Source organism: Pagrus major, chromosome 13, assembly GCF_040436345.1.
Source record: "Pagrus major chromosome 13, Pma_NU_1.0".
In the NCBI taxonomy this organism is placed as follows: domain Eukaryota; kingdom Metazoa; phylum Chordata; class Actinopteri; order Spariformes; family Sparidae; genus Pagrus; species Pagrus major.
The window spans coordinates 4,534,673-4,554,969 of record NC_133227.1 but is presented as its reverse complement, the minus strand read 5'-3'; the positions used below and the strand labels follow the sequence as shown (position 1 = coordinate 4,554,969).

At 40.1% G+C, this 20,297-nt stretch overlaps 1 protein-coding gene across 1 annotated transcript in view; it reads left to right on the top strand.

Moving 5' to 3' along the window:
* The first annotated feature begins 1,913 nt into the window (after nt 1-1,913).
* The window catches only part of LOC141006965 (glutamate receptor 3-like), an 80,884-nt gene continuing 62,500 nt past the window's right edge, over nt 1,914-20,297 (top strand). Inside the window, exons 1-2 of the mRNA XM_073479281.1 lie at nt 1,914-2,004; nt 2,367-2,525. Coding sequence (XP_073335382.1) covers nt 1,914-2,004; nt 2,367-2,525 — 250 coding nt within the window. The remainder of the gene's footprint in view (nt 2,005-2,366; nt 2,526-20,297) is intronic.

Genomic DNA, 20,297 nt, shown 5'->3' with positions numbered 1-20,297 from the left:
GGAGCGGAGAGAGGCACTGAGACGAGGCACTCGAGAACGTGCATAAAGTCACATCCTTTGGACTGCTACAAATTGTTACATACAGGCCCTTTAAGATAAGTAAAATGTCAAATAAAACACATTTATTTAAAAACCCTAAAACCTTGATAAATGTATTTAAAGAATTAAAGGTGCACTATGTAGTTTTCGGGAAGAAATTTTAATCAGAAGAGAAAGATCTTCATTTTTTAACGCTCAAACTGAATAAACAATTTCATACTGTTTTACTTTGCTTATATGTGGCGGACCCTGCCACCTTTCTAGCTTCAAACAGTGTCCTGGGGACCTTAATTTCCACTGAGAACAGCTTGTTTATTCAGTTATGGAAAATATTTGTTAGTTTGTATTATTACCTCATTAATATTGTAAATATAAAAATTCTGAGTTTGAATTTCTTCTCCAAAACTACATAGTGCCCCTTTTAAATCTAAAATAAAAATACAGGTACATGACAAGTGGAGGTTGGGAGGTTTCTGGTCTAATCTTAAATGACCAAAAGGTATATGTGTATAAACTGTATATTTGAGGGATGCTGTATATTGTTCCAGGAGTCAGGTGCACTAAAATGACAAGCATCAGTATGCTCTGCACTGATCTTCCACCACAGAAACTGGCCTTTGTTCCACATAATTCAATTGCACATTGTTAATAAGTTGGAACGTCCTTTTTATAAAATGTTGGCGGAAGAATCAACCTCTTTATGCATCTCTTTGTCCTGATTATGAATTAAAAACAAGAATAATTTGGAAAATTTACAGCAGATAAAAACAATTTGACGCTGGCGTGGTCGGTCTAACCGCTGAGAACTCAAACCCACGAATAGCCCCGAACGCACCTCTGCAGTGTTGATGCTCCTCAAAGTAGGTCGCTGCTCCTGGACTCCCTGCATCATGCTGCCAACAGAAATGAAATTAAAAAGACTTATCACAAGCGAGCGAGTCAGTTAGGAAACTAATATCTAGCATTAGTTGGGCCACTTGGCATCTGGTGATTAAACAGTGATAAATCAGTGCATCTGTACAGTGTGTGCACTCAAACACCTGCAGGGGACAGCCTAAGATTATGCTGCTGGTGTGTGCAAGACTGAGTACTGCTGCATGAGGGAGAGGAGATGTGTAGTAGATACAGTAGATAGATAGATAGATGGATAGATGGATAGATAGATAGATGGATGGATGGATAGATAGATAGATAGATAGATAGATAGATAGATAGATGCATATTTGCGTGGCCTATATACACACACTCAGCAGTATACTATTGGTCCACACTGACTGGATGCTGGTGTGTGCTGCTCTGCCTTTGCACCACACACACACCAAAACCCAGCAGAGGCTATACACACCGCCTCACACACACACCAACTCTGCAGTGACGTGAGGAGGAAGACGGGAGGCTGCTCTTATTATAATTCAACGTCAGACCAAGTTTGATAAACGCCCCCCCCCTCCATCCCTCCCTCCTCCCCTCCCCTCCTCTCTCTCTCTCTCTCTCTCTCTCTGGCCCATTTCAGTGGTCCTTATCCACAGTAAGGAGATCCGCTTTCTCCTCTCCTCCTCCTCCTACACCACCACCACCATCTTTGAGATAAAACAGTGGCTTTAGGTTTCCAGCAGCAGCAGCAGCAGCAGCAGAGGAGGGCTGGCGCTGCAGTTGCGCTGGCACACATTCAACGTGGGAGCACACAGTGAGTGAGAGACACAGAGAGGCAGTGAGAGAGAGAGAGAGAGAGAGAGAGAGAGAGAGAGAGAGAGAGAGAGAGAGAGACCCGCCGCATCTTGTGGATTTCTTTGCGTACCAGCCCGTGTACATGGTTCTCCCTGCTGCTCTTCAGTCACATCCAGACCAGGAGTTGATTCCACTTCTCGGAGAAAATGTGGCATCGCACACTCGCGGCTGTGCTTGTTTTATTATTGCATTTCTGCGGGGAGTCGCTGGCAGGGTTTCCAAATCAGATCAACATCGGTAAGTTCAACCGGGATGCTCCGACTAACATGTCTTTGTTCACACAGTCCGAATCAGGACACGTCTCATTTGCTTATTTGCATAATCCATCACCCAAGTTCACTTCTCGTAAAGGTTGCGGGATCCCGCGCGTGTTAGGTTAAAAAAAAAAAATAAAAATAAAAATAGTTGAACCAAATTGTCACAAGGCGAGTTTCAGCATCTGCCGTGATTGGCTTTCTTTCTTTCTTAAAAATGACCTGATCCGATCATGTGTGCAGCGATGCGTAATTGTTGGGCACTGCCCTCGCGCTGTAAATAAGTCTTCTCCTTGATGTGAGCTGATCACAGAACTGTTCTGTGTGACATCTTCTCTCCTGTAGGTGGACTGTTCATGCGCTCCACAGTGCAGGAGCACAGCGCCTTCAGGTTTGCTGTCCAGCTGTATAACACCAACCAGAATGTGACGGAGAAACCCTTCCACCTCAATTACAATGTTGACAACCTGGAGTCCTCCAACAGTTTCTCTGTCACACACGCCTGTGAGTACTCCTGCACACTGTCAGCTGGTTAATGCGAATTGTCTCTGCCTGGAAGACAGCAGCACAAATCTCTTGTCACTGCTGTTGGTATGAAAACACAATGCAATTATATTTTCCTGATTGAATCCAGAAGTAATGACTGAAGCAGCACACACAGTATGTGAAAAATTCTGGAGCTGCAGTTGCTTCGCTGGCAGGCCAATCCAAAAATGACACAGATGTTTATGAGCTGGGATTTGTTTTTTGAATACATGGAACATTGCTCAAAACACACACAAGCACACACACGCACACACACACACACACACACACACACACACACACACACACACACACACACACACACACACACACACACACACCTGCCAACAGTCTGGCCAAACTCCTCAGTCATGCAATCCAAAATGCACCAGCTGGATGATGGAGCATGATGGCCTGTAATTGGTCAAACACAGTGATTTTGTAAACTGAGTAATTCAGTAATTCCAGAGGAGCTGATCTGTAGCGCTCAGATGATTGTACTTGAACGTGGGGGAAATGAAACATTGCTCCCCGGGTCGTTGTGGCGACCGGCTGTGACGCCAGATAGAGGCTTTATGAGTGATGGCTGCAAGTTACAAAGTGTATTGTGGTGGCGGATGACTGGTTAGGTCGGTTGTATCATGCAAATTGTTGCATTTTAGGTCGTCTTGCTCAGAGCTACTATTCAGCTATTGAATGAATCTCCAACTTGTTTGTTAAATCGATGAGTCGTTTTGAGTCATTTGAAAAAGAAAGCTGAATTTCTCTGATTCCTGCTTCCTGAATGTGAACATTTTCTGGTTTATTTACTCCTCTATGACAGTAAACTGAGTATTTTTAGGTTGTGGACAAAACAAGACATTTGAGGACGTCATCTTGGGCTTCTGGAAATTTTAGAAACCAAACACCAAGAGCCCAACTGATATTCCAATTTTGGGGCCAATACACACAGTGTTTTCAGTGACCCCTCAAATGTATTTCTCAAAATATTTAACAAAGATATGTAACGGAGGCAAGATATTTCACAGTTTAAAGGGGATCTATGGAAAAATTTACATTAATTAACATCTATTATTCACTTTTTTATTGGCCATATGTGCGCAGGTGTTCCCCGTCCCGCTCAGCTGCCTATGCAAGCCTGTGGACGATTACTTTGAGTTGTTTAATGCTGCTGGACTGTGGATTTCTTTGTGAAGGACTCAGGACGGATTTTTCTGCGACAGTCCAACGAATGTGACTTTATGCACGTTCTCGAGTGCCTCCTCTGTGCCTTTGTCCACTCAGCTAACAGAGCGCAACAGTAGCTAACGTCAGTTTAGAAATGGAGTCTGCTAACATAAGCAAACGACTGGCTTCGAGCACAACGCGGAAACTTCATTGTCTAAAATGACATCAGTGCACAGAAGAAGTAAACTTTACTTAGAACTGAAATTACCCCATGCATCTTTTTCTGCATTAATAATCTCTAAAAATATATATTTTTCATATGGGCACATATTGAACAGCATATATGCTGATACATCTGTGATAGGCCAATAATGACAACCAAATGACAAATCAGTCGGGCTCTACACCGGTCGAGAAAATTATCGGCAGATTAATCGACTGTGAAAATAATTATTGCGGCCCTAGTCTGGCTCCTCAAACTCTCCCGTCTCTCCACCGCCTAAAGAAAAACAAAAATGTTGATTGTGTTGAATGTTTGAAAGGTAAAATTGCCTTCCTAATTGTCATTCGTTACCGCCAGCGATGCAGATTAGTAGCCATCTTAAGCCTATTACCCATTCCCTTTGATAATCATTTAAAACACATTAGGTGACACCAGCAGCGCCTCGGTGTCTATACTCCCCGCTACACTTTTGATGGATAAACAACCTAATGCATCAACTGTAACATGCTGTAATTCGTGTAGTCATCTCCACAAACATGATGGATTTGATAGGAAGGGCCGCGAAGTGTGAGATGGCTTCATAATTGGTCTACCAGTCAATCCTCTGCCATGTAGGGCACCAAGTTCTGTCTGGAGAATTAATTTGTTATCCTTCTTCCCACCAACTGCACTTCACACTTCACGCTTAAGGATCAGCCGCAGCTCTCCAAACTCTGTCAGCTACCGTGGAGGGAGCGGCTGTGTAACCTAATGAAGTGAGAAAAAGGGGCAAAAAAGAAAGGAATTGTAGCTCATACATCACGGGCTCGGCTGTAATAGAAATGCAAAACGCCGTTGAGGTGATGCAGAAGGGAAGAAGAGGATGCAGGTTTACAGTAATTCACACACCCATGTCCACTACAGCCCTGCACTGTCAGCCACCGAGTGATTACGCTGGAGGGGCCGCGGGGTCAGTGCTTAGCTCAAGGGCACTTCAGCAGTTGTTACTGAGGAAGAGATGAATATTACATGCTTGGTTTGTCCCGATCAGGGATGAAGCACAAACTCTTCTTCTGGAGCTTGTTTGTCATTTCCAGGAGGTCAAAAGCGAGCCATTATGTGAAATTACTCATCCAGCACAAACTTTTTTTTTGTGAGATTGTCAATGAGCTGTTTTTACTTAAGTGTCATCGTTGAGCCTTGGGTTTTTGTTCTGGCCACACTCAAGTAATTTCCTTTTTTTTATGAATATCAATACATGTTTTGAGTCAAGTGCATTTATTTTGCAGGTTTACGCTCCTAATGAGACATTTATAGATTTTTTTTCACAGAGTTTCTGTCGGGAGTTAAAAGGATGTGCTTCTGCCACATGTGGAGCTCTGTAGAGTTTACGGAGGCTTGTTGAATCAAGATTCTTAAAGATTTATACGAGGCTTCACGTTGACTAAACCTGAATCCATTGTTTTTCAAAGAAGCTTAAGGGTTTTCTTCCTTAAAGGATAAGAAGAAAATAACTGAGATAATCAGGGGGATTAATTTTTAGCGAGATAAGCTGATGCAAGCTGAGCTAAGATGCTTCCCAGTTGACAAAGACCAGTGAGCAGCTCATTATTGCAGACCAGCCAGGCCAGCTTGTGACTAAGGCGCTGCTTGAAAAATGCACCCAGCTCCACGATTCTTATTTTTAGTAGCCTGGATTGCATAATGCCCCTGCTTGCCTGGCAGGTGTTGATGTAGAGAATGTTATGATTTATGATTTGACACATTTCTATTATGGTTAGTCATTGCTGTGACTTCCCCACAGCTCATATAGTCGATTTTGATAATATTAGCAAGTGTTGAGATGACTAAGATGATTTTAAATCTGCTAATTTACTTGCAATCTTCGGGATTGTCTACGAAACTAATAAATGAATGTATAAAATCGGTATATAAATGAGAAGGAGCTCTGAGCTCATTTGTTGCGTTTGTTGTATAGATCCTGAGTGGAATAAAGCAGGACAACACTGCTGTCCTCCAGCTGGGTCAGTATATAATGATTGTTACAAATCCCTGATGGCAAATGACTGTGTTATTGGCAGTGTGGATCAATAGGTGCAGGGCTATAGTCCAGTAGTAGTGTGTGTGTGTGGCTCCAGTTTGTTCTCCAGCATGGAAAAATCAATTCTCACCAAGCTTTCATTTTCTCTGTCTCAGTCCCTCTTTACTAATATATGGCCGTGCTCCAACTTCCCCTGGCCACAGACACTGAATCTTCAGTTTGATGCTTGCTTTGCAGCTATGAAAGTTGATAAAACAAACAAACCTGCAAACAGCCAACGATACATCGCAGCAAACAGTTTCCAGTCATTGCGACTTGATTGAATTGACTCCGACAAAGAGAACTTCACTGCGCCGTCGTGTTTATTATCTCACCAATTTGTGCTGGCTGGAGTGGAGCTGCAGGATGTATTGATGTGACACCTTGCCCCGGGCCAGGACAGATTGTGTGCATAAATGCATAAATGGGAAGGTTATATCCATTAAGACTGAGGTCAGGGCAGGAGGAGACAGCGGAGACTGAGAGCCGCTGGCCCGGCTGGACATTGAGGGGGGAGTTGAACCAAGTGCATGTGGGATTTTGGATATGGTGACAGGGAAGACAGCTGGAACAGACACTGCATTTACTCTGTCTGTAATTAAGTGTCCATGTTCAGTATTAACCATCTCACAAAATATCATGGTATACATTATTATCATTATTATTATTATTATTGTTATTATTATTATTGTTATTATTATTATTGTCAGTTACAATTACCCTAAAACAAATGAAAACAGAAGGGTTTTGGTAACACTTTATAATAACAATCATTATTAAATAGTAAATTTATAGTTAATTAAACTTAAGTTAATAGTTATTTCACTGTAACAAACAATGAAATGTGTTAAATCATTTATAAAGCAATTGTTATAAACATCAGTTGCAATAATGACCATCCAGATAATGAAGTAAGTTATAGATGAAGTACACAGTATTTATGAACCATTTACAAAGTATTATAAACTTTACGATAAATAACTGCTTAATAAATAGTTTATAAAGCATTTCATTGTTTGTTCACAGTGAAATAATTTAGTTTGTTTGTTAGTGGGTTGATTTGTGATCAGGATTACATAAAAACCACTAACCGGATTTCCATGAAACTTGGATGGAGGATGGGTCTTAGCCCAGAATAGACCTCATTAACTTTGGTGCAGATCCAGATAAAGGGATGGATCCAGGTATTTTTTTTCTCACTTTCTTTGACATTGTGAGATTTTGGCGTTTTTTATCATTTCTGTTAATTTCTCAGGATATAATGCATTGGTCTTGATGAAAACAACAGGGAGTATTTGGGTGGCTGTTATCGATGAGTGAGTACAAGTTAAATAAAAACCTTTTTTTTTTTTTTCTGCCCTCTGCATTGTTTTGTTGTCCTAGTGGTTGGTTGTTACAGATCTGGTGAGTTTAAATAATGGTTCAGCAGTTATGGATTGGTTTAAATTTAGAGTGATACAGGGCTGTCGAGTTTGGTATTGAATTAGGCTTGATTGAATTAAAGGAGACTGTTGGGCCTTGGTTGAGGTATGCGCTCTACAAATGCTAGGGTAAAATGCTTGTACATGAACTCAAATTTCTGAAATCTTAGTGATTTGTAAGCACATTTGTATGTAGTTACAGTACAGTCTGTTATGCCACTGTGCCATGTGAAACAAACAAACCCTAAAAAGCCTGTCATGCATTTTTAAAGACTTTCCTCTTTCACTTCTCTCGTCTGAAGCAGCAGCAGGATGGATCTGCTCAGATCAAACATTCTTCCAGAGATGAACTTTCATTTTATCCATTTAATTTAATCAAATGTCAATATGACAGTGTGTTTCTCATTAGAGCGTTTATTATAGCTACCTATCCTCCCTCTGCTATGACTCAACCAGTGTGATGCTGCTCAGACAGAGGCTAATGTTAGAGCACTTCACTGTGTAGGCAATGGACAGTCCCACTGATGCAGCATAGACCAGTTTGTGTAGCCAGATCTCCTCCTCCTCATCCTCCTCCTCTTTATCTTCTTCTTCGTCTTCTTCTTCTTCTTCTTCTTCTACTTCTTACTTTTGCATTATTAAGGCTGTGGTGATGCGGTGACTGCATTGACTCACAAGCTGTGTCCAAATAAGGTATGCTTACCACAACAATGCTTCGAGTTAAACTATCCCATTATTTTTAATGCCTTGTTTTTACCTGCATAGAAACAGTGCAGGCAGGGGAGCAGCAGCACACATTCAATTTCCAATATGTAATTTGAACAACTTCAAGATAAAATGTGTTTTTAATGAAGCAGAAGAAATGGAAAGGATCAGTCAGAAACTTAATAAGATAGATAAAAAAAGACAACATAAAGACAAAAATGATGACAATGACATCCAGTAAAATAGATTTAAAAGCTAACAACAGCTATAATGATGATAAATAGATAAAGTTAGATAGAAGCTAGACTGAAAACTAGATAAGATATACACCAATTGTCCTATAGGTGTAGTATCCAATACTTTATTTAATGGAATACTTCAAAATTAAGGGAAATATCCTTATTTGCTTTATTGGCGAGAGTAAGATGAGAGGATTGATACTACTTGTATGTCTGTACTATGAACTATGAAGCTACAGCGAGCACAAAGAGTGAAAACAGTAAGAAAACAGCCAGTCTGGCTCTGTCTAAAGGCAACAGAATCTACCTACCAACACATCTAACACTCACTAATTAACATGTTGTAGCTTGTTTGTTTAATTTGTGCAAAAATTGACACTGTGGTATTACAGAGGGATTAAGTGCCAGACTATGTTTTGGCCAGGTGCAAGGGAGTCACTTCATGCTGAAAAGTGGTGGGGATATAAGGGCTGGGGAAAATTTGCACAACGACGCATCAAAAGGGCATAGCCTAAGCCACTACAGAGTCAACAGTATGAAAATACTCAGCATCAAACACGCAATAATGTCAACCAACCAATAATAATAACCCACATGCGTCACATCTACAACTTCAACACCATGCCAATCGAACAATGCCAAAATTGCATCACTGTAGAAGGCACCAGTCCATATCGGTCAGCCGTTTTCATTTGCTGTCCGGCATTCCTTGGTGCAAGCTACTTTTCGGAACATATTTAATAATTTATTCTTTAAAAAAGTAATGGGGACAAAATCTGGCTTTAAAAAAGTGGTGGGGGCATGTCCCCAGTGTCCCCAGTGAAAATGTCAAACCATAAACTGGTATTTATGAAGATAGAATCTGTGGTGAAAATGTGTGTGAGTTATGCAAACTTCAGACCATGCGTACACACATTTTTTAAGAGTTGGCTGCAGTTTAAATGAAGCAGCGGACATGAAATATAAACTGAGAGGCGTAACCTTCAAGTAAAATGTTTGTTTAAGTTGTCAAATAATGCATGAGTGATGATTCTGGTCCTTCTTTTTATTTATTTTGGAGTCACTACTGTTCTGTTAATGATCTTTTCATTTGATCCTAATTTGCAATGAAGTCTGTTTCAATATGAGCTCCATAGATTAGTCATTGATCATCCTTCTGACATTTAGTTATAATGACTGAGAAATTCCCACAATGAGGTTTTACAGGTACATGTATGCGCTATTAATAGGTACAGACGCACATAATGACAGCTGTTCTGATGCTGTTGAGCCTCGCTGATGAAACACAGTCGATTTAATTGTTCTTCTTCGTGTTCTTCAGCATGAATATGGATATGCAAACGGGTGTTTAATGGTGTTTCTACATCCATTTATGGATAATTGTTGGAGTAGAATTGAAGCTTGTGCACGTACGCCCATTTCCACAATGATTAAAATATATAAAACAGAATCAGGAGCACGCACAGCTTTATAAATCTGACGAAAAGAATGTGTATGCAAGTATCTTTCTTTGTGCGCACACAGTGTTTTAGACTCGTGAATCTACACAGACTTTTATGCATCTTGCCCCTGGTGTCTTACCATGTCTGTGAGGTTTCCAGGCAACCATAAAAAACCTAATATGTTAGTCAGCGAGCTTTAGAGGTGCTGGTATCTTTGGACAAATCCAGGCTAGCTGTTTCCCCTGTATCCAGTCTTTGTGCTAAGCTAAGCTAACAGGCTGCTTGCTCTGAGTTTATATTTACAGACATATCGATCTTTTCTATCCAATTCTCCACAAGAAAACAAACAAACGTGTTACATATAATGTGTAACTATCCCTTTAAGAATTGCAACAACTCTGCCACAGCCATCTTTTCAGAGGCTGTGAGGTTTCTGAAAGAAATGGCTCAAAAGAAGATGATTTCACCAGTTGGACCATAAGAGCTGTAAAGCTTTTATAAATATTGTAATATCTAAAGTTAAATGTCAAATTGGCAATGCTCTTCATTGCGTTTGCTGTAGCAAAACAGACATGCTGGAATATAACCAAACAATATCTAACAACCTTGGATCCATCATAACTCTCAGAACTCATTTAAACCGACAAGTCATGAATGATGCATGAGCACCACAGACAAGGTTGTCAAATTGTTTGGCCTGAGGGAGCACATTCTGCATGATAGTTTCTATCTTAATCCACACTGTTTGGCCAGAGTAATAAACGTGTTTCCATAAAACAAATGGTTATTTTTGTATGGCGGCATAGCCAACGAGGTCACTGATAATGAGAGGAAAAACAAGTCCATGTTACCCTGTGCACGCCTGGATTCAATTGTCAGTAATTGCTCAGCATAAAAATCCCATTCACCATCTTTGGTTAGATATTCAGACAATCTTGTGTGTTTTATTTGAAAGCTTTACATGAATCCTCTTGATTTGGGAGCCCTTGAACAGAAAGAGACACTTACCCCAAAAGCATGTCCTTTTATCACGACGCACTGATAAAAATATCTGTGTTACTGCTACTGCAGCCAGAGTCCTGTCAGCTTGGATGACCTGCCCCAAGTTGACAAGTACTCATCCTCAGATTTGTCACGGCGCGCTCACTGGGAAGCATAATAAAAACATAAAAGCTTTCAGTATGTCGTTGTCTGAATTTGATCTAACTAAAGAGTCATTTGACTTGCAGGCAGCGCAGTTTTCTAACTGATACTTTCACCGACATTTGACCCTGAGTTTAATAAGAGCTTTTAGGGTGTATCGCTGTGGGGCAAGACGACACTCATGGATCATCATGCAGAATAAATGCATTAGCTTTCTTTGAACAAGGGAGCACTAATGCCAAGTACATAACTACAGCAGGGGCTTTTAAACATCCATTGACTGAGGACATCGCTGTCAGTCAAGTGAAAAATGTATTTGACCAAAAACCAGCCTACAGCTATTGTAAGAAAAATCTTATTTCTTGTTTTTCTCACACCCAGTCGCTCAAACCCGGCTGGACGTCACGCTGTAAAATGGCGGAATAGCGCCGAATAGGTTCAGGGGCAAGCCACTGGAGATGTGCAGTTTAGTCTTTCATCCTGTGCATCAGAATGTGCTTACATGTCAGCGCTGTAACGGCGCGACGGTGATCACTACTGACAAGCTACAGTGATGCTGCAGCAGTTTGTTGCGGTCTTACACAACGTCCTTCAGCGAGGCTGCCTCTGCAAAGCTCTGCTGTTATTCACTAAATGTTACCTGAGATTATCCAAGGACAACAAGCTGTGAACTACACAGGAGAAAACATGAGAAAGGCAAAGGTGCCATCGGGGCAGTGAATAATTTAGAGCAGCTGCTTTGGAAAAGTTGTATGAGCCTCAGATGTTGAATGTAAAGGAGACGCTTTACAAAATGACCTCAAGCGCTTCACTGTTTTCATGTTTTAAATTCACTTGAAACCAGAAACTATTCAAACTTCATCATTCATATCTGATTCATCATTGTCTTCGTTCAATCTGTTTTCAATGTTGAGCGCTAGAACTTATGATTAGAGGTGATGAAATGTGAAAGTGTTGTTCATTATAAAGAAATTCAATACATAATGAATTCATTTTATGGACCAAAATGAAGAATTATGATATCGTATTGAGTTAACTTAAACTACCCTGCTCACACAGTCATCAAATGTTCCACTTTACTGCATATTCCTGATGCATTCAGATGTAAATCCATGGTTCAGTATCTTCTGCAGCATTACAACCTTTTTAAACAGAGTGTGCAGTATTCCTGTCTCTTGTAATAGTGGTCCTTGGATGATGTTTTTGCAGTATATGCAAAGCATGTGTAGGTGGAGTGTTAGCAGCGCTGCAGTGAAATATTAAAGTGTATTCTTCCATACAAGACTCCGATAGCCACGGGCCCTGTCTCCGTACCACTGCCGTAGATTTTCCCTCTGTCATGTTGGTTTACCATGTGGGCTGAATCCAGTTGTGTTTCTCAGATTAGGGCTAATCCAACCAGTGTTGTCCCGCTTTTTGCGTGTAATGAGTATCTGCTGGGGGTAGCCCACTGGAAGAAAATGTGTGCTTTAACAAAGCTGTATTCTGCAGAGATGAGGGAATTCCAGCAAACATGCAACCACACTGCCGGAGGAGAAACACCTACTCAGGCTTCAGTCCCTATATGCCCTCTGCTTTCTGTGTGGTTGGTCAACTGAGACGAATTGCACAACAATGCAGAGTGTAATGCGGATACAAATATGAAACACTTAAATGTCATAACACATAGATCATTTAAACTGTGCACTTTGCCTTCAGTGAGATTTTTATCCAAACAAACATTTACGGTTATTTCACTGTATGAGGAAATTGAACTCGCAGGTCTTAATAAGCCTTTCAGTAGAATGAGTGCAGCTTATTAAACTCACATCAGATGACATACAGTGATGAGTCACTATTCAAAGGTCATGCACTATTTCACAACCATGCATAATGTATTTGGTACGTGTTTTGATCTGCCATGTTATCCTGTGGACTATAAATAGCCATGTCAGTGTGCCTGTCAGTCAGTCCATCACTTTTAAAGATTTTTAAAGAGTTTAAATGTATCTGAAAATACTCATTAACATAAATCCAACATATTATTAGCAAAGAGGAATTTGTTAAAATATAAATAAACATTTGATTTACACAACAGTGATGTTAGGCTGTCCATGATTTCTCATGCAATCATGTGAACAAGCTAACCTAACCAAATGCTAAATCACTGTGCAGCAACTACCCATAATGGCAAACTAGTCAGATAACTACATGTTAGTGAAACATGTTGGCCAGTTGTCTGTGTTGTTGTATGGACATTCTTGTGGGCCACGATGAATTGTTTTGTAACGTACTGAACAAAAGACTCTAAGATACCCTCCACCTCGCAAACCACTGGAGAAATTGCAGAGCGTCAGGCTAACATGCTAACATTAGCAATGATGAAACTGCTGCTGACTTGTTTATACATGGGACTTTAGCACGTAATTGTTGCCCAGTTTAATATGCAACAGTATTTTATGCTGTATATGTAGTAGGGAGTCCTTTTTTCGTCTCTCTGTCCACAAAGGGGTCCTCGGCCTGAAAAGCGACATTGGGAAAATGTATATTATCAACACGCCAGTATGAAGCCAAATTGCTGTAATTAAATTAACAAGTGCAGCATCTCCACACAAGAACAAAAACAAGTTTGAGATTTGTAATAGATTTTAGAAGTGGGTCTATGTGGGGCACAGCAAATCTTATCAGAGCTGCGGAGCATTAAAGGAGACATATCATGCTCATTTTTAAGTTCATCATGTTATTTTGGGTTACTACTAGGATAGGTTTACATGCTTTTAATGCTCACAAAACGCATCAGCATTCCCCCTCTGTCTGAAACACTCTTTTTTAGCCTGTAGGATGGATTGCAATGAAATTGTGGTACAGACATTCATTATCCAGTCCACTGAGATTGACATTACCTGCAGATTTCCACGAGTGTCAGCTGCTGGTTTCCATTTGTGTTTTTTACTGAAATATCTCAACAACTTTGAGGATGGATTGCCATGAAATTTTGTTTGCAAAACTAATGACATTCCCATCAGCCTCAGTTGTACTTTGTGTTTAGTGCTAATTAACAAATGATAGCATGCTGACACGCTAATCTAAGATGGTTTAGCTCAAAGCACTGCTGTGTCAACCTCACAGAGCCCCTAGCGTGGCTGTAGACTCATTGTCTTAGTTTTACATAAAACAGTTTTTAACATTTCATGTTCAAAGTTAATTAAACTGATCTCTCTCCTCAGGCCAAGGTAAATAAAATGGAGGAATACCTAAATACTCTGTCCACCCACACTACAAAAAATGGATGTGTTATTCAAATGAAAATGCTGAAGTCAAATCACACTACATGTTTATGTAGCAGCACAATCCATTTCACATCAGTTTATATCTGAAGTACAGCAGAATGATGCTCTAGAGTACATTGTAAATTATATGCATGCCAGTGAGGTTTCCATTTTATTTTTGATAACTATGAAGCAATTTTAAACCTGGAATTGAAAATAGGATTACTGATATTTACTGTCAGCCTTGTCCTACATTGTAACTTACATGTTCTAACAAGATTAAAAAAGGTTGACGGAGTAAGCTGTCCAAATAAAATGGAACAAATTTATTCAATTGCAGCGTTTCTTTAAGGTCAAACACTGCAATGGATTCATGTGAAAGTTACAGGAGGATTTTAAGGATCGGTGCAGGACAGAAATCTAATCAGCCAAGCATAAAAATACATTCACCATGTTTAGGGTAAGGTGGTGAGAATTTCTGTTCTTAAAATTATCCTAAAATGTCTATCCCAGTCTAGCCAAAGTAAATTCAAAGCTGTTGTTGAATCATTTAGAGTACAGGCGTGGTTTGGGGCTTTTTTGAAAGGTTATAAGCTGAGTCGTTTTCCCAAGCTGTCAGAGGCTCTGTAAGTGCTTCTGGCATTAATCTAAAGGAGTTTGAACACACATAATTATTTATTTATTTTTCTTGCCTACATTTTTTCTTTTTTTGCAGAAATAAGCCTGAGATGACATGCAACTGCCTTTATTAGCTGGAAAACACAATGGGTCAACATCATTTAGTCTTACATGGTCCAAGTTCAAATTAACAATATTTGATTGTTTGTCGATAACAATATCACTGAAAATGAACACTTAACACATGTTTTTCTGAGGTAATATTGGCAAAAAATTGCCATTTTGTGACCAAATACCCCTGCTTGAGATTAATAGAGGCAAAAACTTATTATAGTTCTTCATTTCCTTATTTACAATAACTTTATGAATATAAAACAGGCAAAAACAAGTGCTTAGGTGGAAAAACAAACCTATTCAAAGAGCAAAATGTATAAAACTACATAAAACTTAATAATTTAAGTTAAGGGCTTTCAAAATTTATATTGCTGGATTCGAAATCTCATTGGCTAAATTATGCTTCAATCATCCGGAGGCTCAGGAGAGAGGAGAAAGAAGAGCGGGTGGGTCATTTGTCTATGCGATCACTCATTGTTGTAGGCTTTAGGATGGGCATATAAGCCTGTGCACCATAATTGCACTGGAAAGTTACCCTTACCACCTCAATTGGATAAAAAAACATAATTTAACCTCATGACAACTAGATTTATCAGGGATGTAAATCTTTTAGGTTTTTCTACAATATAAGATGTAAAAAAAAGCACTGTTGTTGAACGTGTTTGCCTCTCACAGTCCACAGACATGCAGATCAGAAAGTAGAAGCTACAGAATATAGTATATATAGTGATTATATGTGTTTATTCAACCTCATCATTGTCTCATTGCCCAGTGCATGCTGGGAGGGCTCGAGCTCCTCTAAAAGCAGAAACAGAATTATTGAGGGTGAAAATGGTCTCTCAGTGAACTTCGTGAACTCTGATGGTAACATAACTTCAGCTGTGGTAATGTTTGGACATACCTACAGCCCTCTGAATGTGTCCTGTTGCTCAGCTGTCAGTCACAGACAGAGCCCTGAGATATTCCCTCAGCATCCCCGTACGTCCTGTCCAGCTGACACACTGAACAGCTGCTGGCAGAATACAGAGGTGCAAAGGAAACATGTTATCTGGAATGACAAGGGAGGGATGCTGCCCATGTGTTCTGACCCCGCAAATCATCATTCAGAAGCTGGCACAGCTCAGCCGCCCAGCTCGTTTCTACGAGGAAACACTGAATTTGCTGAGTGTCTGTCAGTCAGCACATTTGCAAGATTTGTTGGCATCCTCCGTCGAGCCTAGTAATGCTGTCTCATTTGACGAGCTCCTTTAAAACACAAGTGCAAAGAGATCTTGATTACTTTTAGTTTTGGAGTTCACAGCACTTAATTTGTTTCCTCCAAGTTTCTGACTCAACATTTTCTTTCCTTTAATTTGTAATCTGTAAATATTAATACAGTATATCAATATTGCATGTTTGGCAGAATTAAGGCATAAGTAGTCTTTTGAATTGGCTTCAGATCTTATGATGGGAAAATACACCATCCTGATTTACAGCTCATAGCTTTTCCCACAGTTGTACAACATGCAGAGGTTACATAACCCCACATGTGACATCAGGGGTTAATGGTTAGGATGTCAAACATAAAACCTGATGTGCTGCACTCACTCTGAGTAAGGTCTGGTTCAGCTGATGTATACACTGACATGACATAAATCAAAAAAGATTTTTCTCCTGCTGTCATGTACTGTAGGGTTTATTCACCTACCTGCTTGTAGGCTTGTCAGCTTGATCCTGTCTAAGCTTTTAGCCTCTCTGGTGTTCAGATCTATCAAGTGTCTTTTAAATAATTGATCAACACAAGACAACATAGGATGCAGGCATCATGACTGTCCCCATTTTAGTAGCATTATTCTAGGATTGGTGGTGTCAGTCTGTGGGTGGGTAGACCACAATGGTCCAGACTGAAATATCTCAATGAGCAGTTGATAGGTTGCTAGTAAAGTTGGTACAAACATCCATGCTGCCCAGAGGATGAATCATTGTGGTTTGATTACTATTTTTCATTTAAAGCAACATAATGTTGCTTTAAATGAAATGCCTTTACAACCATTGGATGGGTTGGCATCACATTCAGGCCCCCTGCAGGATTAATTATAATGACTTTGTAGGTTATTGACCCTTCAGATTTTCAACATTTTCATTACTTTTAAAACCAAATCATATTCCCATCAGCCTCAGCTGGTAATGATTTCAACTTGTGAGTCTGTGTGTGTGTGTGTGTGTGTGTGTTTGTGTGTGTGTGTGTGTGTGTGTGTGTGTGTGTGTGTGTGTCATGGCAAATTGTGGTCCTGGAGACACAGACATTGTTGCGGGATTTAACACAGAAGCCGTTTTGAGTATTTTGCCATTGTTTAGTATTGTTGTCTGTCTGTGAACAGATATTGTCAGTGTGATAGCGTCACAAACGTGTAAGATACAGTCACAAAACTTTGGTCTGTAATAATGTAGTAATGACAACTGAGTAGTCATGGGTCAGAACGTGAGCGTGTTGACAGGTGTGGTGGCTGCTGTGATCCCACCGCAAGATAATCTCTAGCTAGCCAATGTTAGCATGCTAACATGCTAAACTAAGATAGTGATCATTGTAAAAGCACCAGTATGTTAGAATTTTGTCATTGTGATTGCATCATGTCAGAATGCTAGTGGTTGACCAAAGTAACCCCTCTCAGAGCTGCTCACCAGGTCTAGATCACCATGAGTTAGCAAAGATATACTATAGATATAGAAAACATTTTGTATTTTATTTTTTACTTTTAGTATTATTGTGCACAAAAAAGGGTCCAAAAAGGGTTGAAATAGATTTTTTGGGGATTCGATTCCTGGCACCATAAAAAGCAATCAGTGTGCTTCCTGCCTTTGAATCACCAATTTTCAGCCTAACAATACAATACAATAGCTTTTTGCTTTTGGCCAATTGGCAACTATTAATTTTAAATTTTGGCCCTCTAAGAGAAAAAGTTTGACCATCCCTGCTGTATGACAAGGGAGGGATGCTGCCCATGTGTTCTGACCCCGCAAATCATCATTCAGTAGACTTTAGACTGCTGAAGACTTTGAGTGAAGGAAGGGTAGGAAAGAGGCCTAACATAATATAGTTAGTATCGTGTATATATGGGGTATTTACTATATAAGAATAGACATGAATGGTCTTCATTAAGCATAAAGACAGGACTATATTCAGAGAAACAGGCTGCACAGTAGCTCAGTGCACCTTCTGCACCTGCTGTTGATGTCATAATAAAATAGTTGCTGAATACATTCAGTGTTAGTTCTAGTTTCTGTTTGACCCCATCCTTTATAAGTTGGTGCTTTTGGGACAGCAGCATCATGTTTGTGCTGTGTGTCCTCTGCCTTCTTCTCCTACTAAACATGTGACCCCTGAATGGGACAGGTATTCCCATGTGTCTGAGACCAGCACGACCTGCGCCCCCCTTAGGAAAACAAACTGACGTCCTGCTGCTTTCTCCTCTTCTAGTATCGCTGCAGGCACTCCTCTCTGTCAGCAGAAAAAAAATTACTCCCCACCAGGCTGCACATACACAAACAAGTTATTTGTTATCGTCACAAAAAGTAGAGTTGTTGTTGTTACTTTGCTCAAGTGCGGTATCCAATTCCCTCAAACCTCAAGGCTCTCAGCAGTGACTTAGTCCAAGAATATTCACCTCCTCATCTCAGTGTGAGTCCTCCTCTATCCTTTTCCCTTTATTTGCACTTTCCGATATGCACAAAGTTCAATTTTATCACTGCGTTCGCTTTCAGGCGAGTGCTGCAGCCTCCCCTCTATCCCCCCTCAGCAATAGAGCTTTAAGAATTCACTTTGTAGGCTTGTCTCTGCGGTGCACACACACTACAGGTTCATCCCTACATCAGCGAGTTTTATGAAAGACTCAAAAAAAAGATCCCCCTGCTGTCTGCAGGAGAGACCCTCAAAGCTGCAAAGCCCTGAGTTTCAGGAAGACGTGAGACAGTGTTGACACCCCTGAAGCTGCTGTGTCTACCTGTTTGGTTTGAAGAGGTGGTGAGAGCTGAGGAACAGCAGAGAAAAAGGGTGAGGGAGGACGAGCAGAAAGCAACAGTAATGACAGTAATAACAGGCAGATGTGGGCGTTTGTTAGGCGATGCAGGAAATAAGACGGACAAACTGCGATGAGAGGTGGATTTTTCCAGTTGGATATTAATCATGTATAAATCCTGTGTTAGTATTCTGAACAGAAGCGCACAGAGCCCGCAGTGCACAAAAAAACAGCTCCACTTCCCCTTTGTAATAAAGTAAATGATGCGTAACTTCATTCCAGAGCAGGATCAGGGGAGTTTACTGTAGATGACTAGTGTTTACTGTTTCACAAGCCCAAATATATGATTTCATTAGTCCTTTAGGAGAACAGGCTGTCTATTTAACCTTGACAAACACAAAACTATTGCTGCCATTTTGAGAATAGAATCGGATGATACCGGATGAGCTGAGAAGTGTTAATTTAATGGCCGCCCTCTATTCTTCTCGGACAACATGAGCGGAATATTATGTGTTGCAAAGGAAATTTGTGAATGTGTAATTCGAGGAGGATCTGTGTTTGAAAAATGTTACTGTGAAGCCTGCAGAATCCAAAAGTGAATAGATTTGCTCTGACATTCTCCTGTTTACGAAGGGGGGCAATTATTAAAGTGTTTACAGAAAGCCCATCAGGTCGTAGAAATGAAGGTTAAAAAGTGTCCTTCAGATATCAAACATTTTGCAGCAGCCACCAGAAGATTTCTCTACTTGATTACAGTAATAGCATTCAGTGGATGGCCTGTGTTTGTTTGGTATTTCTGTCACCCCAGCCTTTCACCGCACATCAGCAAATCTAATGTGTGTGCTGAGCTGAAGTTGAAGGCTGAGACGAGAGATGGAGAAACAATGAAATTACTGAGAGAAGGACGACAGAACCGAGCTCTCGAGGATGTGAGGATGACTAATATAGAATGGATTATAAATTCTGATGGATGCAATTGAACACCATGCTTGATTTCAACATTTCATACAGATGATGTTTAAAATGTAGTTTTAAAAATGAGTGTACATAACATGAATGAATAGTTTATTTGGGTGAATTAATGAGACTTAACATTCATTAATTGATGATATCCATGAAGTGACTTGATAATTTGATTTTACACATCAAAGTGTGTTTGTAGGTCTTTGGCACTTCTACTGCACATATAAAAGAGTTTTATAAAGCCTTGTGTGGCTTCAGCAACCTAATTGCCAGAATAAATGTTCCCAATGTACTTTTCTGTAAACCACGGCTATGTTGCAACTTTATGTCTCTTAGAGTTTAATTTCCAATTTTATGTTTTCTGACAATGCTGTACTTGTTTTCTGGTTAGGTTTAAGCACAAAAAACACACGT